Genomic DNA, 26470 nt, shown 5'->3' on the forward strand with positions numbered 1-26470 from the left:
ACCTTAAAGTTAAACATTTCTTTTGTTCATCATCAAATTCACAATTGGTTCTTTACATACCAACCAAAAAAAAAAAACCAAAACCTACATACATTCATACAAACGATAAATAATAATCCTTTGAAGGAAAAAAGGAAACGAGATACAGGGAGATAGAGAGAGATTTTAAACTACACACCAAACAATGATAATTACACAATGCTACATGAAAACTACGAAAATAATTCCAAAGTCAGCCACGTTTCACAAAGTGGTAATGACCGCAAGTTTGCATTGGAGTATTTAAATATTTAAATTAAATAAAGACTGGATCACTGCACACATTTTATAACCTCACTTTTTGGAGAGTACATTGTGTGTAAATCCAAGTCCATACCAGAACATTGTGTCTTTGGCTCAAATCATGTAGCACTGTGTAATAGTCACAGTAAAGTCTTAATCATAGTTAGGTATAACCCTTTTTCAGGGGGAGCTATTGTTTTGTGCCGGCACAAAGGGAATCCAACGTAAACAGCTTTCATCGATTTTGGGGAAAGTGCCACGCCGTTTGATGCGTTCCTCATAATCATCCAAGACATCCTGCAATGGACAAACAAAGCAAAAAATAATTGATTCAGTTTGAGTTTCCACCTCCACTTCAATCGTTTCACAATTAAAGAGTGTGAGTATTACCTGTTTCTTGAGTACAATATGCTTGCCTTTCCAGTACTTCATCATACCCAGAGCTTGCAAAGTGCTGACAATGTCATATGAATATATGGCCATTTCCTAGAATTTATAATGAATCAATGAGTTGTGTTTGTATTTAAAATTAAATGCCGCTGTTGTGGTTGATGTTGAAATTATCACTTTGTTTGTTGTTGTTGTTATCTTCTTCATCATTGTCTGCCGTTTATTTTTCTTACCTGTGACACATCCTTAATGCTAAGCGTATTTCCCGTTCGATTACATAGATACTCCAGAAGTACATCTTTCCAATAGGAACGATACGATATTAAGCCCAAATCGGAAAGCGGTTTTTCAGGTGAACCAATTTTACCCTCAACGCGGGTCAGAAGGTAACCTGTAATGATAGAAAGGTATGAACAATCAAAAATTTTGCAAAAATAAATCTCTTTTTCAAATGTTAAAATATGCCATTGTGGTCATCTTGATAGACTTTCATCAGGTCGTCAATAAAGTTTTAAAAATCCTCTTCTATAAAGACTTATGATATTGAAAGAAAAATATAAAGTCCCCGTCATTCGGAATACCTAAAGTGTCTCGGAAGCTTAGGGGGTTTTATCCGCCGAGAAAACAAAGCCCTATATGAAAACAAAGCATCAAATTATAGATAGAAAAATTACACTTTTGAAAACTTTATAGATACCAAGCAACAGCTCTGATTGGCTTTAACATGGCGAAGCCCAGGCTTATCTTGGTCTCACTTTCATCTTAATTGTGGACACTGACCTCCACGCGTCTCACTTTCATCTTAATTGTGAACACTGACCTCCACGCGGTGTCACCTAAGGTAGCTACTTTCATCATCCGTTCAAAAAGTGAGCTGATATGTGCCGCGAGTTCAGCCATAAGAACTATAAAACCAATGAGCGGAGCAGTATAGTCGGACGGGGCCGACCATATGATACCCTACACAACTTCCACGAAAATATAACTTTCTGTGGTTCTATATTCTGAGCTTGGGCAACATTTCGTGATATTTGCACCCTCTTGACCGACTAGAGGTCATCAGATATTAGTAATATTCAGTACAACCCTTCTAATTACTTGTCCAGATAACATTCACTTTGGGTTGTGTTGTGATATTCGTTTCATTCATCCCAAAATTTGTATCTCATCATCACCGAAAATTATAGGTGTTGTCCTTGACCATAACTGGAACCTCAAGGAAAATTTCAAAGCGATCAGCGCTATATTTCCGCCTTCTAGTGTGGGAATGGGTTACTTAATACTATATGAATACGTAAGCACTTGTAAATATTTAAGTGTAACTCACACATCCGAGTACATACGACAATATATTTGGTATCAATCTAAAGGTCAATCACTCCTCTTGGATATACTATAAACTTCTCGGGTCTATATCCTTCAGGACTATATATATATGCCATTTTCAGTCAGGGTCCATTTGGCCCGCTAAATATTGACCGATCTTTATCAAAACAGGCATGCTTTTTCTTTGGCCCGATGTAAAATTTCATGATGTTCGGGCAATAATTGCGGCCTCTGGAGCGACCAGAAAACCCGACAAAAATTTAGTATTTGGTCCATTTCATCCTCTAAATATTAACCAATCTTTACCAAAAACAATAGGGGTCTTCATTAGCCAGAACCCATCCTACATGCAAAATTTCGTGAAGATTGGTCCATAACTGTGGCCTGTATCGTGTTTACAAATTATAATGGACAGACGGACGGACGGAGAGACAGACACACATGTCTAGACCGACTCTGCTAGTCGAGATGTGACGATCGGTATATTTAAAGGTGGGTCTAGGACCAATATTTCGCGGCGTTACAAACTCTTGGAGCTGCACAAAGCTATAATACCCTGACAACATAGTTGTGTAGGGCATAAAAATGGGTTAGTTGCCCACATTCGGAAAACCCCTGTCACTATGAAAAAGCAGAGCGCGCCCGGAAATTTTACCAACCTCAGCATCCTGTGACGATATGTGGTAACTATAGAATAATAGGTATCCTTCCCATCGCATATAAGGTGCTATCATGTGTACAGTGTGAACCACTGAAACCAATGGTCAATGTCATTATTCGATCATACCAATGCGGTTTCAGGCCTGGCAAATCCACCACTGACCAGATTTTCACTTTGCGCTAAATCCCGAAAAAGACCCACGATAAACACATCGACACATTGCACTGTCGTATGCGGCTTTATATCCGATCAAAGGTGCTGAAAGCCATACCTCCGTTCAGCATTCCTGTAAAATTGATACGGCTATACAAGATAACTTTAACTGACAAAAGGTAAGCAGTTAAAGTCGGAAAGTACCTCTCGGAGCCCTTTAATGCCGAACGAGGCTTCAGACAAGGTGATAGTTTGTCGTGTGATATTTTTAACATCCTACTGGAAAAGGTCATACGAGAGGCAAAGGTGAACAGAAATGGCACTCTGTACATCAAACAACACATGTTGTGTAACAGCCACATGCGAGCAGTAACAGCCACCTTGAACAAATTAAGAAGGAGGCTGCCACAGTGGGACTGGCAGTAAATGGCGAGAACACCAAGCTGATGTTATCAACACCCAAGACGTGCAGTAGGCTCGGACCAACTGTGGAACTTTAGAACTACAGCTTCAAGATAGTCAACTATTTTATATACATTGGTTCCGCCATAAATAAAACTAATGACATCAGTTTTTAAATTCGGAGTGTTGGTCAACAGATGCTACTATGGTCAAAGTAAGCAATTCAGAAACAAGGCCAGCTCTTGCCAGACCAAAGTCACACTCTACAAGACGTTGATATTACCCGTGGATCACAAGAATGGGTATTTGCGCAAGCAGATGAGGCAGTTCTTACAGTGTTTTAGAAAAAAATTTCCGCTGATCGGCGTCGACGCTGAATATCGCCGTCGAATGAACCATGAGTTGTACCATCTATTCTCGGACATCGACATAGTCAGACGTATCGAGCTACAGCGACCACGTTGGTTAGGTCATGTTGTGAGAACGGATGAGGATTCCCCAGCACAAAAGGGCAAAAGGGGCAAATCAACTGATGGTTCACGCAGAAGGGTAAGGCCACGAATCCGATGAAAAGATTAAGTGGAAGACAAGATCTCGGAACAGTGTCTGGAAGACCTGCGCACAAGACCGACAAATGTTCAGTCATAAGCCAGCTAAGTAAGTAAGTACTTGTAAAAGGATATCTTAAGGACCTGTATACATTGATGTCTGTAAAACTTATTAATACAAAAATGTCGTCTTTATAGAAAAAAACCCATTATGTTTGTGTCTATTGCTCATTGGGAACACACTATGAATGGGATAAACCCCATACTGTTTTTCTTTTTTTTTTTGTCAGGGAACTATTTTTAGCCAAGAGATTAATTTTAGACTTTAATAATATTTTTATACTCTGATTAAATCAAACAATGGCGGATTCGGTGGCGGAACAAACGCAAAGCCAAAAAATGTGCATTGTTATCCATCGTCGTCGTCGCCATCGTTGTTGTTGTTTTTGTCGTAGACGCCGTCATCATCATAATCATCAGCACCGGTATTGTTGTTATTATTGCTAAAGTAGAAGAAGAGAACAAAAAAATTGTTCACTTGTCTAGACAGTAACAACAACACCATCACCACCACCGCCGTTGTAGTCGCCATTCTTCTACTATGACTTCATTGTTTTTGTTGTTGTTGAGAACTGAGAAACGGCAGAAAGTATGAGAAGAAATGAAATAAACTGCAAATGACCTCTTCTTTTGGCAGAACACACACTGACACTCTTACAACATAATGGTAAAAAGTGAGCGAACAACAGCAAAAACAACAAAACTCTTTGACTGCATGCCACTGCTACTATCTTTCGTTCTTGTATTCAGTTTAGTCAGTCGGCCGGTCGGTCGGTTGGTGATGGTTGATGATTACTCATTCTGACTGTGTCTTTAACTTGTCGACTCAAATTGGTCCTCTCTATTAGCATTGGATTTAATGAGATATTGAATGGCTTTATAATAGTATCGTCGAGAGGTTATCTTCACGACGACTTTTAGACCAACAAAGAATCTCCTTACGGCTTGCCTAGAAATACTACCGAATATCGTTCTGATTATGTCGATTCTGGTTGTTTATAAGACTCTATTCAAGCTCGTTTATCAAAAAAGTCTTGTGCTCGCCTATGAAAAAAGATTAGTATTTGAAAGATTCTCGAGATCATCTGCAGAAGATTCTTTTGAGCTCATCTCTTAAAAAGACTCCCTTTATCTCGTTTGTGAAAAAATATCAGTTGCTGTAAGGAAAACTCTCTTCAGATCTGGTCTATGAAAGAGACACCCTTTAAATAGCTTCTATAAATTTTATATGAGACATGTGTTCCGATCGCCCTCCATCCCATCGATTGTGCCTAGAATATATAGGTTCATTGCTCCTGGAATCTCTTGATTTCGCACAAGAAATCATTCCCAGCCACAAATATACCTTATACGGTTACCACGGTCCACATCATCACTGATATCTGTGACTAAGCCTACGACAACAATAAAAAAATAATACTAATTTTAACAACAACAACGACATCTTCAATAATAAGAAGAACCAAGTTTAACTTCAGTCCATTCAACCCTATAAACGAGGAGTAACAACTTTCAGTTGTTTCTCTTGTTCTAGACGACGGTGAGAGCAAACAACTGCCGGGCTTTGCCCGGTGCCAGACGTCCTCTCACACACACACATATTGTGCCGTTGCCGTTCGGGGCCATCGCTCAATGCAGGCAGTCTACGAGTACAACTTTCACATTATGTGCTACAATGTTTAAAGTAGCCAGCCAGCCAGACAGTCAACCATCCATCTATTCAGTCAACCATTGCAACAGAGACCCACAGTCAACCTAAACAACAACAAGCTAACCAAAATGTGGATGGACTTACGGGGAACTCCATTGACTGTCGCCGCCGTCATCATTGCTATGCAGGTTGCCGGCAAATGATTTCCTTTCGAAGGGTTGTTAAGTTCGTTTTCGAGCCGATTAATTTTCGTATGTTTATTCTCACGCGTTTGTACTCTCTCTCTCTCTCTCTGCGTTTGGCTGACCTCCACCGCCCATTCAGCCAATAATGCCCGTCGTCATTTAAAAGCGCCAGTAGCCGCCGCTGTCGCCGGCATATAACAGCTTATGATTTTATTTGTTTATTGCTATAAAATTCGATGGCGTCTAAAATTCTACAGAACCACCTCGGAGCTCATTTCATTTTCAGCAAATTACTGTTACAAGCGCCCATCCAAGGGGTTGAATGAAATTTGTAAAACGTAGACAGTGAAATTGTGGGCGCTTTACGTTGCCCACCTTTACCTTTTTGGTTAGGGCTAAAATCTACGCACACACATTCAGCCATGACAAAACACATCCACCAACCAACCACCCACCTGGCCATAATCACCAAAGCCATATTCCTCTACGACAGCGTGTCGCGACGTATAGTCCTTGTGCGTTACCATATAAACGTTAAAAACAATAATACCCACAGCAACAACAACAGCGACAACAACCAGGGAGTAACGTCAACGTTGCCATCATTTTTCCTGGCTGCATTTTTTCGCTTCGTGTTTTCTATTTGCGATTCCTATGCAATGGGCACTGACTGAGTACTGCTGTTGTTGATGTTGTTATTGCTGTTGAGTGCATAAGAATGGGAAGAAACGTCGAGACAATTTTATCGATCCATGGAAGCAAGTGTTGTCCCACACACACAAACGTACTGGTGTTACACGGATAAGCTAAAATAGAAATCGGATTTCCGTGATAATGTGTATTCGGGTTTATGTGTAGGCAGGATATTGGTATATGAATTGTTTGGTCCCATGTTCGGTGGTTACACAAAATACATGGTAGCGTATTATTGTTGAGATATGTATTACGCATACGCCACTATTCACATGAATATATACAAGAGATCAACGATCGAGAGAGAAAGAGAATACAAGCCAAAGAAATTATTTCTGGATGAGCTTTATGGACGAATTTCAGGGAATTTTTATAGATGATCTAAAGGAAGTAGTTTTAGACGTCGTAAATATAGTCTCTATAGAGAAGCTTTAAGAGAAGAGCATAGACAAGCTTAAGGGGATATTTTTAAACTAGTTTAAATAAGATAGACCCATGGTTCCTTGTGAGAATATGCATCGAACCACTTTCTGCATCGCCCCTGTTAAATTGTAAACAAGTACAGGTCCGAAAAGGATGATATTTGGCACAGCCCACTTATTTGAATATCGGTTCAGATTTAGATAGAGCTCTCATATATAGATTTGCCCGATTCCACAATAGTTCATCCAATTCACAAAAAAAAAAAAAAAAAATAAATAAATAAATTGCACAGCGATACAGCTCACATATACATATATGTTCGTCCGATTTTATGTAAATGGGGCACCAACGCACTTATATTTCTTTCGATTTACACCAAATTGGGCATAGCATATTAAATTGAGTGTAGAACAGCGTTGAACAGAACTATATTGAGAGTAAATTTGGGAGAGAGTGAGAGAGAGACCATAATCTAAAATGACTGACCAAAGGAGAAAAAGCGAGAAAAGGTGTTTAGCCATCACCGCTATCGTACTACTTTTTTGCATAAATGGTCTAGAATGATCTGTGCCATTTTTTTTTTTTGTTAAAATCGCTTCAGATTCATATGTAGCTCCCATAAATATATGGGAAATTGGGAATGCCAAACCGTATTAAGTCTATAATGATGTGTGCGAAGTTTCGATGAAATCGGTACAGATTTTGATATAGCTCCGATTTGATGTAAATGGCGAAATGGCCTATGATTGTATTGTATTATATTTTAATTACTTAGCTGGCTTGTAACAGAACATTTGTTCCATAAGTCAAGCTTAAAAAAGATTTGCAGGTGCGTCGGTCTTGTGCACAGCTCATCCAATTTGAAAGATCATGTTCCGAAATGTTATTTTCCACTTGATTTTTCCATCGGATTTGTGGCCTTCCCCTTCTGCGTGGACCATCAGTTGGCTTCCTATTATAAGCCTTTTTGTGCTGGGGTATCCTCATCCATTCTCGCATTATGACTTAGCCAACGTAGTCGCTGCAGCTCGATACGTCGGCTATGTCGATGTGCGAGAATAGATGGTAAAACTTATGATTCATTCGAAGGCGATATTCACCGCCGATGCAGATCGGCCCATCTGCTTGCGCAAGTACCCATGCTTCTGGTCCATACAACAGCACGGGTGGTATCAGCGTCTTGTAGATTGTGTGTTTGTTCTGGCGATAGGTAGCATTGTTTCTGAATTGCTTACTCAGACCATAGTAGCATTTGTAAGCCAACACTATCCTTCTCCAAATCCTTCTTCAAATTTGATATAGTTAGTTTTATTTATGGCGGTACCAAGGTATACAAATCGTTCACTAGTAGTTTTCAAGTTCAACAGTTGGTCCGAGTCTAATGGACGTCTTGCGCGTTGGTGCCATCAGCTTGGTCTTCACACCATTTACTGCCAGTCCCACTTTGGCAAACTCCTTCTCAATTCGTTTCTAAGGTTTAACTGCTGACCTTGTGTTAGTTAATTTTGCCAAACGCAGACATGACTTTAAACACTTCTGAGTGGATTGGGGTGTCGAATGTGGCTTTGTAGTCGACAAAAAGGTGGAATGTGTCGGTGTGTTTTTTTCGTGGGTCTTTTCCAGAATTTGACGCAGTGTGAAAATCTGTTCTATAGTAGATTTGCCAGGACTTCAGCCGACTAATTGATATTCTCATCTTGGCTAGGTGGTATACAATCTATATCGTGCTCTCTAATTTGTTCTTGCGTATCTTCTTCGTCGTTAATTATTTGATGCCAGATCCTCAACATTTCCAACATACATTTGCATCAAACCGAATTCCTTCGTTGATAAGTTGAAATGCATTTTTGCCACAACACTATGCAACATGGTCGACGCCTTTTCATTATGACCTATCCTGACCTTTGTTGCTAGTAATATACATACTATATACACATACATATTCCGTTGTCGGCGGCGGCGACGGCATATGAATGAATGGAAGTGAGTGAGTGTGTTTGTGTAGACATAAGGACACGCATTAAAAATATATGTATGTTTTCAGACACATTCCGTAAAGCAATATCTGCAAAAAACAGTGTTATTTTCATGTTTCCTTCGAAAATTGCCAGTTACATATGAACAAATGTTCTCCAAGGTACATGCCCTATTAGAGGTGTCTGCCTAGACTAGACATTGGGAAGCAAACAAAAAACTGATTTTTTTATTAATTTGTTTTTCATGGAAAGAAAGAAACTAATATTGTAAAGTTAGTCCTTCAATAAACGAGACAGATGTGATACTTTAATGCTATGGGAGAGGGAGAGAGATGAAGAGTCAAATGAATTAGTAGTTTTCAGAAAACCAGAGGGAAATTATTATAAAAAAATAAATAAACAAATATTCGAAATATTCGTCGTAAACCCCACAAAGTATTCATAATCTTGATCAGAAAAAATCACATGTTAGAACTCGCAATATTTGAGAAAGGTCTTTGAAATTTCGAACAAAATTGTAATTGTATGTAAGAAAATGGGATATATCGAACAACGTTTTTATGAAGATGGAAAACTGGTGACAGATACAGATAGCGTGCTGAGGATCTGGAAGGAGCATTTTGAAAAGATTCTGGTATCAAATAGTGGCGGTGAAGAAGATACCCCAGAACCAATAAGAGATGACGGTGTAGAGTGTATACCACCTAGCCAAGATGAGGTCAGAGTAGCAATTAATCGGCTGAATAATAATAAAGCAGTAAGTGCCGATGGATTACTAGCAGAACTATTTAAGACCGGTGGTCAGATGCTGGTCAGGAGCATGCATCAGCTCATTTGTACAACTTGGCTAGAGGAATGCATGCCTAATGATTGGAACCCCAGCATCCTGTGTCCCGTGAACAAAAAGGAGACAAGAAAAAAAGTATCCTTGCCATCGCATATAAAGTGCTATCCAGTGTGTTGTGTGAAAGACTGAAGCCAATGGTCTATGATATTATTGGACCATACCAATGCGGCTTTAGGCCTGGCAAATCCACCATTGCGCCAGATCCTGGAAAAGGCCCACGAAAAACACATCGACACATTCCACCCATTCATCGACTATAAAGCCGAATTCGATAGCCCTATCCGTTCATAGCCCTGCGTTCGGCATTCCTGAAAAATTAATACGGCTATACAGGATAACTTTAACTGGCACAAGGTCAGTAGTTAAAGTCGGAAAGGACCTCTCAAGGATTCAGACAAGGTCACAGTTTGTCGTGTGAACTGTTTAACATCATGTTGGAAAAGGTCATCGGAGAAGCAAATGTCAACAGAAATGGCACTCTGTACACAAACCAGCATATGTTACCCGCCTACACCGATGACATCGACATAATGGGTCGAACATTGCGAGCGGTAACAGCCACCTTTGAACACATTGAGAATGAATCTGCCAAAATGGCGAGAAGCCTAAGCTGATAGTTCCAACGCGCAAGACTACCAGTAGGCTCGGACCAACTTTGGAACATGAGAAGTACAGCGTCGATGTAGTCAAAGATTTTATATACCTTGGTCTTGCCATAAATTACTCTAATGACATCTGTTTTGAAGTTCGGAGAAGGATAGTGTTGGCCAACAGATGCTACTATGTTCTAAGTAAGCAATTCTGAAACAATGCTTCCTCTCGCCCTACCAAAATCACACTCTACAAGACGCTGATACTACCCTCTGAAGCATGGGCAAGCAGATGAGGCAGCTCTTGGAGTGTTTGAGAGAAAAATTCTCCGGAAGATCTATGAACCGATCTATATCGACGGTGAATATCGCCGTCGAATGAACCATGAGCTTCATCTATTTTCGGACATCAACATAGTCAGACGTATCGAACTACTGCGACTACGTTGGCTAGGCCACGTTGTAAGAATGGATAAGGGTTGCCCCAGCACAAAAGGCATATAAAAGCGAGGCAGCTGATGGTTCACGCAGAAGGGGAAGGCCACAATTTAGATGGAAATATCAAGTAGAAGACAACATTGCCGAACAGGGTCTTTTAAATTGGAAGAAATGTGCAAAAGGCCGACGCACCTGGATATCTATTTTACGAAACAAATGTTCTGCGACAAGCCTAAGTAACTATATCAAAAATGATTTGATAAAACGTTTACGGACACTGTTCCTGGAAAATCAACCAATAGTCGGTATCATAGAGGACGAAACCGAAATGGTTTGCAGCGATCTTGCAGTAAAATTGAATGTGAAGCAATCCACTATTTGGAGTAGCAGGTACTCAAGAATATTTGGACATTAGAATTTTCTGCGAAAGTGGGTGCTGCGAGACATCTCTACGATAAGTTAATTCCGACTCGGAGCAATGTTTGCCGTATGTATTTTTCAGTGCCTACCTTGCAATAGGAAGGATATTTGACGGCGACTATTAATAGATCATTAGATAATTTCCGATTTTGGCGAATTTATGTAGACTCGTGTATTTTTTCAAGAATCAGTTAATACAAATTAGTTACGACAACTCCCTAGAACTATTTGTATTACAAAAATTCTGCAAATATATCCCTCTATAATTAGTTTATATCTCAAGAAAACACAATATATTTTACTTGCAAATAAAATAATTGGGTATAGAGTTGCATTTTTTCGTATAGATATATCGTACAGATTATTCCAGGAACTGAGATCAATAGTTCTCTGTCTGGGTTTCTTTGACTAAATATATATATATATATATATATATGCATTTTTGTGTATTGTCTGATAGTAACACCCCTCCCTAAACACCTACCTCTTCAATTCATTGCATGCCTCAGCACTCACACACCCATTCACTACCTACCTCCCTCCCTCCCATATACACACATGTCTGCACGTCTGAACATCAACGGTTAGCGGTTAGCAACACGAATGCATTGCAGTCAGTGTACAATGTGCTCGAACACTGCGAATTTTCGCCACGAATATCAACCAAGCGGCAAATAAACAATTCAATTTTTGTTGTTGTCAAATTATTGCAACACCAACCCACCCCTCACAGCACAGAACAGCACAGCCGATGCACCAGCGAACCCAAACCCAAAAATTCATGAATGGCCGGCCACAAAACGTCGCCGATACTTTTTCGGGTTTTCACCGATGGCTACTATCGTCGCTACCACTTATGACGATGTTAGGCAAAATCATTGTCAAATTCTTAGTTTGTTGTGTTCATAGCATATTTTTGTGAAATTTCCTAGCTAGCTGGCTGGCTGGGCAGCTCGCCGAGCTACCCATATGAGTTGAGAACGCACTCCCGGCACATGCATACACACAATGGGCGAGCAAAATATTCTTTTGCCGAACGAACAATCGACTGACGACCGCTGCTACTGCTGTTGCTATTCTTTATTTTGCTTTGTGTGGTATTCCCGGTACATGCAATCGTTGCTGCAACAACCACAACAACAACAACAAATAAACAGGCAATGTCGTCTAAGGTCAATGTCACTTAAAAAGTTTCTCCCTTTGTTTTGTTTCGAACGATGGGGGGTTTTGCGATGTATGCGAATGAGTGTATGTGTGTGGTCTGAGGACTGCTGCTAAGTCTGGATGTCTAGTCGCCACGCTTTGCTTGACCACTTCTCATATTGGCCAAAATGTCTGTATGTATTGTTTTCGCCCAGGGTAGTTAGTTTGCATTGCTTTCTTCCATAATTTTCATTGTTTGATTTTCCTCGCTGCTGTCGTTGTTGTTGGTCTTATTATTATTTCTTGGTTTCCTGGCCTGCCCCAATCTCCCGCTCCGTTTCTAATGGCTGAGAATAGCTCTTAAACTGTCTGGCTTTGTCTGCAGGCATTAATACGGAAAGGTATACGTTATGCCACAGACATGTCTACATTCGAACACTCATTCATACACGAGGCAAGCAAGCAGCAATATCAAATGAGAAACGAAAAAGCAAAGAAAAATATAACAGAATTTGATGGCGGTGGAATGAATGAAACGAATAAACAAACAAACACACGTACGTACAACACAACACACAGACAGACAGACGAACAAATGAATGAAAGACTAACTGACTGAGTGATTGCAAGGCATTTTTAATTGTTTGCAATAAATTTTCACGAAAAATATTTATTTTTAGAATCGGATTTTTTGGAGGAGATACATACACACACATATATGTGTGTATATATGTATGTATACTTAGGAACATAGACAACTAAACACAAAGGTCTGATCTCCAAAAATGTAAGGTAGGGTTTTAAGTTTTGTTCAGTATATCTTGACCGAACGAGAAGGATGTGAATGGGGTATTTCATAGAGAAGCTGAAGGCAGTCTTTTGAGGAGGAACTGAAGAGAATCTTTAATGAACGAGCCTAGGAGGCTTCAAGGGTCGAGCTGAATGGACCCATTGCTAGAAGAGTATATTCTTTCATCGACGAGTCCGGCCTCCACCATTAGGAGGAGTGTATATCCAATTCGTTATTGCGTTTTCAAAACCTGTAAATATTCATGGAAGATCCCAAAAACGATATATATTCTTCATTGGAATAAAAGTGGTTTCAACATGTACGCCTCTCTGTTGAAATCAAAAAATAGGGCTCGCAATGAAATGAAATTTGCATACATATGATACTACTCTTATAATGTTTGGTGTTAACAATTGGATAAGTAGGTCCACGTTTTGGTATAGCCACCATATAACGTAGCCACAAAATTTTCCGGAATATTGACGATTTCGACACATTTTCCCATCGAAGTGCTCTTTGTTGTCCATTTTCGGTATGGTGAAGTTCCTAGATGCACTTTCCAACATGAGTGTCTGCAATTTGGTATTTCGTATTCTTAGAGGATGAAAAACCTCCTGGTAGAGATTTACAACAGCTTCTGACCAAGGTAAAACCCTTATTAATAGTTTATGTTAATTTACTAGTCCATTAAAACAATCGAAAGCAAATATTAATGACAGGATGGTTACTTTACAGTAGATATGTTCGCTCTTTCTATAGAATATAGACATCGCTCTCGGGTGATTAGAATATAGACATCCTGGGCCAAGTGTTATACAGTACATATCGTTTGTATGCACATCTGTATTTGAATGATTATTAGCGCTTATATTTTCAGAATAAAGAAAAAAGAACAAGAAAAACGTGAGCGGGAGCGAATCGAGACGCAACGAACAAAACACGAAACCGAAGGCTTTGGTACAGAAAGCTTCTGGCATGAAATAGTGGCGGTGAAGAAGTTACCCCAGAGCCAATAAGAGATGACGGATTAGATTGTATACCACCTAGCCAAGCCATGAGGTCAGAATAGCAATAAATCGGCTGAAGAACAATAAAGCAGCAGGTGCCGATGGATTTCCAGCCGAACTATTCAACACCGGTGGCCAGATGCTGGTCAGGAACATGCACCAGCTGATTAGCACAATTTGTCTAGAGGAATGCATGTCCAATGATTGGAACCTCAGCATCCTGTGTCCCGTGCACAAAAAAGCAGGCAAGACGATTGTGGCAACAATAAAGGAATAAGTCTTCTTAATATCGCATATAAAGTGCTGGCACATGGTCAGCAGTTAAAGTCGGAAAGGACCTATCGGAGCTCTTTAATACCGAACGAGGATTCAGACAAGGTGATAATTGTAGTGTGATATTTTTAACATCCTGCTGTAAAAGATCATACGGGAGGCAAAGGTGAACAGGAATGTCACTTTGTACACCACAAAACAGATGTTACTCGTCTACGCCAATGACATCGACATAATGGGTCGAACATTGCGAGCAGTAACAGCCGCCTTTGATCAAACTGAGAAGGAGTATGTCAATGTGGGTCTGGCAGTAAATGGCGAGAAGACCAAGCTGATGGTATCAACGCCCAAGACGTCCAGTTGACTTGAGAACTACAGCATCGAGGTAGTCTAAGATTTTATATACCTTAGTACCGCCATAAATAACATTCATGGCATCTGTTTTGAAATTCGGAGGAGAATAGTGTTGGTCAGCAGATGCTACTATGGTATAAGTAGACAGTTTAGAAACAACGTCCACCCAGACCAAACTCACACTATACAAGACGCTGATACTACCCGTGCTTTTATATGGATATGAATCATAGGTAATTACGCAAGGAGTGTATGAGAGAAAAATTCTCCTAAAGATCTATTGGCCGATGCGTTGCGTTGACGGTGAATATCGCCGTCATATGAACCATGTGTTTTCCCACTTTTCTCGGACATCGACATAGTCAGACATATCGAGTTACAACGACTACGTTGGCTAAGTCATGTTGTGAGTAGGGATGAGGATATCCCAGCACAAAAGGCATATAAAAGCGAGCCTACTGATGGTTCACGCAGAAGGGGAAGGCTGCGAATTAAATGGAAAGATCAAATGAAAGAGAACATCTCGAAACATGGTCTTTCAAATTGGAAGAGCTGCGCACAAGACCGTCGCGCCTGGAAAGGAAATCTTTTTTAAGCTTGGCTTATGGAACAAATGTTCTGTCACAAGCCAGCTAAGTAAGTTAGCGCTTATAAACGATAAATACATATATAACAACATTTTTAGCACTAACCGAAACGATTTTTTCAAGCAGGAAGGCAATTTTTATATACGAACCAAAAATAGCTTTTTAGACGATTACCTCCACAATCTTTACGAATAACCTACCTTAAACTTTTCATTATAGATTGCCAGCATTAAATCTTTATAGAATCGTGATATTATTTTCACGCCTAAATAAAATGTAGAATTGTAGCTTATAAGTCTACAATTAATATTTATTAATATTTATGTTAATATAAAAAATTGTTTTTGGTACTTACTAAAGTCAATGAGTAATCTTCCATAACCTTTCCTTTGATATGGCGGCAGGGTGAGTATACAGGATACGTTATAAAATGAATTTTTCTCCTGAAATTGAAAGTCCAAATAAATTATTATTACACAAAACACAAGTTTACATATTTCATTTTTTTTTTTTGCAAATTGAGGTGCTGATTTTTAATTCGCTGTCTGTCACCTGCGTTTTAAATGTTCTGTTTTGATCTGAATCTAAAAAAAAATAGTTAGATAGTTCCTGTTCAGTATTAATATTATATTGTATATCTTATATTATATATATTATTCATAATGAGAGGTTATGAAAATTTATACCTACAATATATAAGATGCTCATCTTTCCGATATTCATTAAACATTTTTTTATTTTCACAATCTTGTTTAATTGTGTTTTTGATCCTTCAGTGATAATAAGTAATAAAACACGTGAAAACGAGAAACGATTACCCAGCCAAGTAGTCATTACATGAATTTGAGATCGAAGAATGATTCACCTTCACATCCAGACAAAGCATTTGTCATCCTACATAACCTTACCACAATTTTTAAATACAATTTTCGGAAGTTCAATGACCGTGCCTTTAAAATGTATCTTCTTGTCGTTTTGGCAAAGTGATGATGATGATGTTGATGACGATGTGTCTGGGTGTACCCATCATCAACCTCATTCCACATTAGACGCCTTCATCGTCCATCCATCTATTCATCCATGCAGACAGTCAACCAGCCAGCCATTCATTCACGTATGTACTGTCGTCGTCGTCGTCCTCCTCCACCTTCTTCTCGTAGTACCGACGCAGAGAAACTTTTGTAAATAAATGTGCGCAGAATAATACATAAATTGTACATAAAAAGGATGCAGACACATAAAAGGGACAGACAGCCAGGCGGCAGACATACCCAGACATGAAACTTTAAAGGACAACAGCCATCCAGCCAGCATCTTTGTATAGTTGTTGCCGGTTTTATTGCTGATGGGTGTTTGGCTGCTGCTGTTGCCTCCTGTCAGTCAGTGTTGCGGATGGTTGTGGTGTTTTGTTTGTTGTATTCCCGATTACAGACAAATCGAAATGTTTTGAAGCTGGGCAGACTGCATTAGAAAAAAATGGAATCGCAGGAATGCATATTCTACTACAACTGCTACTAATAGTACTCCCTACAACTTGGTATATATGTATGTGTGTGTGGTGGCATGTGTATATAGCTAAGGAGCAAGTAAGCACACATATAGTAAGTACATATGAAACTATCTGCATTATTATTAACAACAACAGCAACAACAACAATGAAAACAGCACTTCGACAACTTTTGTAGCAGCAAAGTAGAATAACAACAATTTCATCACTTTATTAGATATACAAACGACATTATAGTAATATCCACCACACTCAAACCCATGTGTACCATGTGGGGTATTATATAGTACCCCATGTCGTATGAGTAACCACTTGCATATGTATGTGTGTATGTAAGTTTTTACAGTACACATTGCCAAATAAATTATATCTTCCCCAACGTCGATCTTTGTAAATAAATAAACTTGGGAGGGGAATGGGGCCATCTGCTGGTTTTCACATCCATATTGTAGAGGACGACGTTAACTCCAGATGTATATGTTTGAAAAGTAAAGGTAATGCTTAAGCTCCCATCGAATTTTTATATTGAAAATCATATTTTTAGGCTGACATTTCGAATAATTGGAATGCCAATGTTGATCATGAATAGAGTTGAATTAATGCCAGACGATCGATATTTGTCAAGATACTTGGCGATAAGAAAAATATCAAATAATGAATATTGTTTTCCAAAAAGATGTGTTATTTTAAATTAACTGGTATATCGAAAGCTGTCACATTTACATGTTGCATATATTGCTTACAAAGTTCAGTTAACGAAATTTTTAAGTGGTATGAAGAAGATTTTATTTTATCCGGAACGACATATATTGAAATTGTCCTCAAAAATATGCTTTATAACAAGTAAAAAGGTGTCAGTCGGTTTTACCCAGATATATAGCCCCAGCCTATGGTTTGCGGAGTTTTTACACACAAATTTTATTATTAACTTTATATAAGAAATATGTTTTTATCAAAGAGGTTTCCGATTTAATGTGGATCAAATTTAATAAAGAATTGATCATTTCTGAGGGAGGTACAGGAACAAGTGGGCTACGGGCTCCCCAATTCAGACTCGGCAAAGAAAAATCTGACATTCCATTCGCCTAATATTGCATTTATAAATAATTAAAATGTTGACCATTTGTGGGGGAGGTACCAGAAGGAGTGGACCGATGGGTCCCATCTTCAAAATTGATCTATTCTTGGTAAAGATAATAGGTTGTTAGACATTCCATTCGCTTGATATTGGATTTACTAATATTGAAAATTTTGACCATTTGTGGGGAAGGTCCAGAAGGAGTGGACCAATAGGTCCCTTCTTCGAACTTAATATAGACTTCATAAAGATAATGTTTGGTTCATATCGGACATTCCATTGGTCTTAAAAATATTGAAAATGTCCACCATTTGTGGGGGAGGTACCAGAAGGAGTGGGTGCAATGTTTGGTTCATATCGGACATTCCATTCGCCTGATATTGGACTTAAAAAATTGAAAATGTCGACCATTTGTGGGGGAGGTACCAGAAAGAGTGGGCCAATGGGTCCCATATCTTTGGACTTGATCTTGGCTTAATAAAGATAATAGGTTGGATATGTTTGGTTCATGATATTATAAAATTAATTTTAAGCACAATTTTAACCATTTTTTTTTTGGGGGGGTGGTGTAGGTACCAGAAGGAGTGGAACGATATTCCCCATCTTTGAAGTTAAACTTAGTTTGGGAACGAGATGGGACGAAAACGGTTGATTCATTCGAGAGTTATCGTGCGCACGAGCCAGACAGACAGATAGACCGACAACGGACGGGCGGGCATTTGTAATTCGACTCCAAATTTTCTGAAACAGATTTGGTCCAAAGAAACGTGGGGTCTAAAACCAATATTTCGATGAGGAACATTTTCACCTTCTCAAAATGTATATACACTCATTAGTCATAAGGCTGAGGGTATACAAATTTGATGGCATACAATATTCGCCTTTGTATAAATATTACTGTGAAGCTAAATACATTATATGTCAGACTATACAGAATCTCGAGTCCAGCAATCCTATAATTGGATATTACTGAATCCGTATTGAGACTGGAATAAATATTAATAGTAAACTCCTACTTGACATGAAGACCTTGAAATGTGTGGCTCATTTACAAATCAAGTGAAACACAAACATAACCAAAACAACTTTTGCCTCTACCTGTTTTTAACCATTTTTACATCAAATTAGACGTAGATCCCTTAAATTAATTTTTAGATTCAATATTGTATAAAAAATAGTAAATCCCGAATCCTGTTAAGTCCAATTTCGATATAATAGCAGTAATTCGATTTCCAACGCGCTTATAAAAAACCCTGCCATAAAATTTGTCGGTGCAGTATGGGAGGAGGAGACACTGGAGACATATCATGCATGTCTTTGTTTGCATACCCTAAAATGGCTATAAAGGTCCACGACCTCATTACGTTTGCAGCAATACCAAAGAGCAAATGTCGCCGACTACGCACAATCATTTACTAAGGATGAACTTTACAGCCCAAACCAAATCAAGATAAATGTATGCGCGGCAGACAAAGGACCAAATGATAAGAATAAAATTCCAACAACTATGTTATCTACACCCATATTACCCACCCAGACTACTTGATTAAACACGTACCAATATTACCAAAAAATATAATATATAAATATGTATATAACCCAACACTATATTTAAAACTGAAATAAAATAGAGTTATTACTCCATCGTACCTTACAATTCAAATTTTAGTTCAATTTCAATTCTCTATTTGTAGTATTTAAATATTAAAAATTAATATGTAATTTAAATACAGTTCTGCTGCTGTTGTTGTTGTTATGAGCATTGCCTGATTAAAGTACTAGACGGGTTTAACCACTTCACACAGAGGAGTGAATGAATGTGCCGCTGTGTGTGTTTGTGCGAATGCGTTCATATTTTTTGTTCTGTTGCAAAAATCCTAGACAGTTGTTATGTACGTAAATATGTGCTGTGCGACGACGATGATGATGATGTTGTTGATGATGACTGAAGTACTGGCTGGTATGGAGGGTAGAACTGAAAAGTCAACGGCACGACATGCGCAATTTGTAACACAAACCCAGTCTGTTCTGTATTCCATGTCGTTGATTCATTCATTGTTGTTGTTGACGGCATCGTCCCTTTGAGGGCCACATTTCATTACACTACATTGCCCTGCCCTACCTTATTTTTTTGGCGTCTGTGTATTTCTCTCCTCTGTGTTTTGCAGTTCCTTTTTTGTTTTTTACCTCTTTTTTTTGGAAAAAAATCAGCATTTTGCAAGTCCTACAACAACAATTTTGTGCTGTATATCTGGGTGGATATGTCTCCTATATTTTTGTTGCTGTTTTTTTTTTTTTTTTTTGGTGTACAGCTGTTGGCAGTTAGGTTAAAGTACTTCAAACAAAAGGTTTTACATTTTTGGGAAGTGTAAAACATGCATTTTTTTTGTTCATTCGCACATACATATACATACAAACATTGAATGTAAATATGTATATATTGTACATATTAATATAGACATTGTAGTCAGACAGACAACAACAACAAATTTTTGCACATAGACAAAATGAATCCATAAAAAAAAACAAAACTTTAGAACATAAATTCTATATACATACATCTGTATGTGCATACATACAGATTGGTATACATATACATAAATATGCATTCATATACATACATGTCTGGATGTATGTATGTATACAAAAAAAAGATACAAGACTACTCCAGACTAAACTACTTAACTCTTACTTGGTATGTTAATCGAATATTTTTGGGTATGGTCAAGAACGCACTAGAGGAATACACACAGCACAACATAGGACGACGACGAGAACGGCGGCGATGACAGCAACAACAAAATCGCATTCAGTGCCATTGTTAAGTGTGCGTGTGTCTGTGGTGCAAACATTGTAAGACCGCGCGACCAACCAAGCAACCTCATCAAATGGGTGGGAAATCCAAGCAGGACTCTTTTTTTAATTCACATAGTCACAAATTTTCAAACACTCACCAAACTCTACAAAAGAAAAGAAGAAAAGGAAGGTAGATTTAGTTAGTTGTTGTTGTAAAAAATAATAATAATTTATAAAAAATATAATAAATGATTTGGCATTAGGAGTATATGATATAGTGATAGACTTTTATTTTATTATTTTTTTTTAATATTTAAATAAATATGTTATCGTAAGTGTAAGAGCAGCCTAATGAAGATAATGAAATAGTATTTCTGAAATAACTACTATATGTTAGTTAGTCCTTTTAGTATTTGTAAGAAAATTTGGTAGCTTTTGATGTAGTCCATATTTTGTTGTTTTTCGGAGCCGATTTTAGAATAGATAAGAATATTTGTGCCGTATTCACTTTAAATTTATATAAAATGTAAATGTTAATTGACAATAAACATACTATGTACAAAAATATAGCAGTATAGTCGAACGGAACTGACCATACGATACTTTACACAACTACCACGGCACTCTAACTTTCTGCGATTTTTTTATTCCTAGCCTGGACAATATTTCGTGATAGTTGCACCCTCTTGTCCGATTAGAGGTCAACAGCACCTCTTCCTTACACTGACATATTTTCCGAATATTACTAATATTCAGTAAAGCCCTTCTAATAACTTATCCGTATTCCCTTCGCCGTGTGTTGTGATGTTCGGCTATAATTATAACATTTAAAAAATTTTATGCCTCCAGTGGAACTCCCACACCCGAGTACATACGACAATATAATTGGTAACAATTTATAGGTCAACTACTCCTCTTGGATATACTATCATCTTCTCAAGTCTATGCCTATAGAATACACATTTTGTAATTTTTCACACAAAAGTCAGGGTCCATTTGACCCGCTAAATATTGACCGATCCTTTCAAAACAGGCATGCTTATTCTTTGGCCCGATCACCTTCACCGTGTAAAATTTAGCGATGTTTGGGTCATAATTGAGGCCTCTGGAGCCTCTGAAATTTGGCACAAGTCACTTATTTTGCTCAAGGACGAAACCTATTGAAATTGGAGAAAATCGGTTCAGATTTAGAAATAGCTTCCATATATATTAATATTTGCGTTCGAACTTCGAACGGTGCACCGAACTCCCAAAATTTGTCCGATTCAGACAATATGTTGCACAGCGTAAACTGTACATCTGTGAAGTTTTTTTGAAATCTGCCCAGATTTAGATATACTATTGAATATAAATATATAGTTTATTCTGAGACTTGAAATGGATTTTGACGTAGAATATTTTATTCTTTGACATTATATACCTAGAATTAAGTTTCATGTTACTTTAATGCACTTTTTCGAAAAAAATACTGGGAAATGTCTTTGAAAAAAAAAAATACAAGAACATTTTGAATTTTTGGTTCAAAATGTATGACTATATATTCGGTATATACATTGTATATACAGATTTCTCTTGTTCAGTGACTTATGCTAAAAATTGATGGAGAATATTTTTGTCCCTTATACTATCCTTCTAAAACGACATCTTGTGAGAAAAATGGGTAAAAACTAGTAATAAGTACGATATTAACCCTAAAATGAGTTTTTGTTTTTTTAAGATTTTTGACGTTTAGGCTGATTTTTGAGTTTTAGTCTATTCTGAGATTTATAGTAAAACTGAATATTCTGAGCAGCTTTAACTCCGTTTTGAATGAGTTTTCAATCACTCCTGGAAAAGGGGAACGAAAAGACCCCTTTAATGAGTCGGTTGAGGGTTAAAGTTGCAGACCAAAATATTCCTCGATATTTTATCAGTAATATTGCCGAAGACACTATATACCTATAATGCAAGGATTTCAAGAAATCATAATTCGAAAATGATCAAAATTCTTGAAAAGGGGGAATATTACCCCGCCTTTTTTGGTTACCACCCGACGTAAACTTTTAAAACGCCGATACACGTGTCTTCTTTTTTTAGCCCCTCTTTCATAATCTGTTGGAATTTCGCGATAATTATTTTTTGTGTTGCACAGTGTAATCGAGAAAAAGATAAAGATTTAATATTACTCCATATATCGAAATAAAAATATGTGTGGGAAAATACCATCAACTTTTTGGGGTTCCGGCAAGTGGACCGGTGGAATTTTTAGAGTTTCGACAAGTGGAATATTATGATTTTGAGGTATTCCGATATTTTGGGCTGACTAAGATATTTAAGGTACCTGCCTGTGGAAAACTACGATTATCGGTGTAACACTAAAATATTTGTTAATGTTTGTGTTTCGGAACATTACTCTAGGGTACCGTTTTTTCGAACACAGCCCAAGTAATATTGCACTCAAAGTTTCGGCGAAGCAGAAGAAGTTCATGATCATAAAAGTTCATGATCTGTGAGGATTTGAACAACCATTTGGAAATACAAAAAAAAAAAAGAAACATAGCAACATTTCAGTATAACTCAAAATTGTTATACTGAAACTGTATATGATATTACATAATTTTAAGTATAGTCAAATTTGTTTTTAACGACATGGAATACTCCTATTTAAAAAACAATAAATATTTTCTTATCTAATTTTGTTATGAAGCCTTTTTAATGTATTAATAAATAAACTAAATTAAAATCTATACAAAATGTCAAGGGTTTCCAAACATTTTTTGATTGCAACAAATTATGAAATAAATAGTTTGGATACAACCAAATCTGATTACTCTTCCTACTGAAGTGATAGTGATATGATATGAATATGATTTTTTGGGATTCGTTTAAAAATGACTACATTACAATACTTACTTTGCTGAAATATCCCACGATATGACATCCATCGTTGTCGGCTAGTGTCATTATATAGAACAGGAATGGTTCCACATCATAGTAAAGGGTTTTGTGATCCAAAAAGAATTTCGCCAAAAGACACAAATGTTGACAGTATTGTTTGTGACGTTTTCCATCGACCTGCCACACTTGCAACTTGCCCTTGCGATAGATTTCGTCGCCAGGCGGATGACGCCAAACACACTTTTGAGCATGACGTTTAATACCAGTCTCTGATTTTTGATAACGCAAGCAAAATTCGCAAATATACATTTGTGGCAGTCGCGAAACATCTTCCGGATAGGGAGATTGATACCAGACTTTCATTTTGTATTTTCCCATGGTGATATATCTGCCATTTAAAAATAGGGAATGTAATAAAATGTTTTGTTTTAATTTCGCATGTATGTAACAACTACTCACTTTATACCCTTTCCAATGGGCAAGTCTTTTACTTCTTCTTCAATCTTTTCACTGGCCAAAGCCTGAGCATCACGAAACAGTTGCAAATCATAGTCCGGCACTAGGCCCACCAAATTCGATTCACGATCATCATCGTTACAATCTTTTTCCAATTTGACTTTATCGCTATTCACAGCTTCGGCGATGGGTTTAAAGCGTGCCCGAGACTCCTTGATTTTATTATAGAATTCTCTTTGTTCGGGCGTTTGTGTATGTTTGGAAAAGGGCACCACTTTCTGTCCATCCAGATTATTTGTATTTGAGGCAAACTTAGCTCGTGCCTCCTCCCTTAATTTGCGTTCATTGGCTCGCTCTTTACATTCGGACACAGACATATTGTGATAAATAGGGCAGGCTTCTGGTAGAAAATGACGATCCAAATTTCCACTTAAATGGCCTGAAGAATCACAGCCTTCAACGGGACAACGTTTCTCATGTTGAGGTGGAGACGGCGCTCGTGGCATGTGAGCAAAACCATTATTGCCGGCCTCTTTCTTTACAGTACATTTACTCAAACTGCCACCCAGACCAAGGTAGGCCTTTTTGGTTGGTGTCTTGCAATGTCCCCTTTTCCCAGCTTCCCCATTGACCATTTCCGATTCACTATCCGTACAAAATTGTCCTGCACCAGCCGATGATTTCAGTTGTTGTTGGGACCGCCTGTTACTCAATGATCGGGTAAGTTTTCTATTTTTTACATCCTTACCGCCCTCATCTGAATTCGATTGATCGTTTTTGTTTTTAGCCGCCTGAATTCGAGCTTTTGCTCGCTTACCTCTGCCTGCTTTGGATGAATAGGATGTGTCACTGCTTTCAGTCTCACTGCTAGTGGTGCTGGTCTCATCGTCTGATCCAGAAATGCTATCATATTCAGATTCGTCGGAGCATTTTTTTCGTGCCGTTGGTGGAGTACTCTTCTGGGGAGGGGGACCATTACTGCGTTTGGATGGTGGCTGTTTACCTTTGACTATAGTTTCGGGAGGACTAGTACTATGGGTTGTTTTTGCAGCCGCTTTGGTTGGTGGTGGTTCAACAGGTTTACGTTTAGCTGTGACAGGACCCCCAGATGTGGGTTTTTCTGGATTCTCAGGATTATTTTGTGCCACTGCTGGGGCCTTTTCTTTTTGATCTGGGACGACTGCCTTTGCCTTGTTATCATTATTGCCAGCATCATCTGTTGGAGCAGTTGTTTTATTCGCCTGTGTTTGCAATTTCGATGCTGTCAGAGTAAATGTTCCCGAATTCTTTCTACGTTGTTGACTCGATGTTGGTGTAGTTGTTGTCGCTGTTGTGCTTGTTCTCTTTACTGGCTTCTTGGCTGGTGGAGTATCCTCGTCACTGGAATACGTACAGGGTTTATTCGATTTGGCACCACCACCGCCGCTACTGGGAGGATTGCCCTTAGATGGTGTCTTGCTGTCCGTTTCGTTTTGATTTCCTGTACCTTTTTCGGAACTTTTACGTCTTGTTGTGGGAAGTTTAGGTTTGTTGTCATGTCCACTTGAAGAAGTTTCGGTATCCGAAGAGGAACCTGTAGTATCTGAGCAACTGGTGCTCCCACTGCTAGAGGTGCTACCCGACGATGAACTGGATGTAGAACGGCTTGAATTCATGGTAAATATGTGGAAAAATTGCTTTGTTTTATTTGTTCTTGATTTGATTACTTTCGTTTATGTTGTTCCGGAATACATTGGTTCAATGGAGATGTTTTCGCGAAGGAACTACAGGAACTAGATTGAAGTCTATTGTTCAATACATTTTCTTAGTTCAGTACCTAAGTAGGTATGATGAATATGTGAATTTATTCATACAAATTTTTCACTTAAAATCATTCAGAAATTTTTAAGAAATCCTTAACAACGCCACAGAATTCCAGACATTTTCATTTATATTGCTTAATTTTATTTTTTAATAGTGTATTTCCTCCGAAGAACCTCTGTTTATTTTTTGTAATTATAATCAATATTCAAAATACCTCCGCAAAGTATTCGATTTAAAAGACTTAATTTGTAAAAATGTATTTGATGTCTCGGATACACAAGCACTTAATATCTTCTTAACTAAGAAAAGTACTAGTTCCTTGAAGGAACACGCTTGTTCAACTACAGAGCCTAAACAGACAATCCGCCGTGAAAGCTATAAACAAGAATGAATAGTATAAAGAAATGACTGATAAATATTAGGAATCAAAACAAACAACCGAGTTTACTAGGTATTAACAGATCGGAAAAAATCGATAACAATTCGACATTCGTGAATCAATATTATGTCAATTTAAGAACCATCAGCTGCTATATACATCAATATGAATTCGTAAATAATGATGCTAATATCACGGGTATAAATGGCAACATAAATATAAGCAATAGTTACATCGAAATGACATTTAAATAGCGAAACAAATTATGGACCACAAAACTGGCAACACTTTTCAAATGTATAAATAAATATTAATAAGTAAATTAAGAACAACACATTCTTCCATTAACTGCCAAAAAAAAAAATAAATAAATA

The 26470-nt window shown here is 38.0% G+C and overlaps 1 protein-coding gene across 1 annotated transcript; it reads right to left on the bottom strand.

The window, feature by feature from the left end:
* Positions 1–400: 400 nt before the first annotated feature.
* LOC133333917 (histone acetyltransferase KAT7) lies at positions 401–25573 on the bottom strand. The gene is made up of 6 exons (XM_061542231.1): positions 23918–25573; positions 23474–23846; positions 15555–15642; positions 906–1063; positions 673–768; positions 401–579 (listed from the first exon to the last, which is right to left on the bottom strand). Exons 1-6 carry the CDS (start codon positions 25567–25569, stop codon positions 463–465), a joined length of 2484 nt encoding a protein of 827 aa, XP_061398215.1. The 5' UTR covers positions 25570–25573; the 3' UTR covers positions 401–462.
* Between the last annotated feature and the right edge of the window lie 897 nt (positions 25574–26470).

Source organism: Musca vetustissima, unplaced genomic scaffold, assembly GCF_032173495.1.
Source record: "Musca vetustissima isolate MV318-11 ecotype Yass unplaced genomic scaffold, APGP_CSIRO_Mvet_v1 utg1463, whole genome shotgun sequence".
In the NCBI taxonomy this organism is placed as follows: Eukaryota; Metazoa; Arthropoda; class Insecta; order Diptera; family Muscidae; genus Musca; species Musca vetustissima.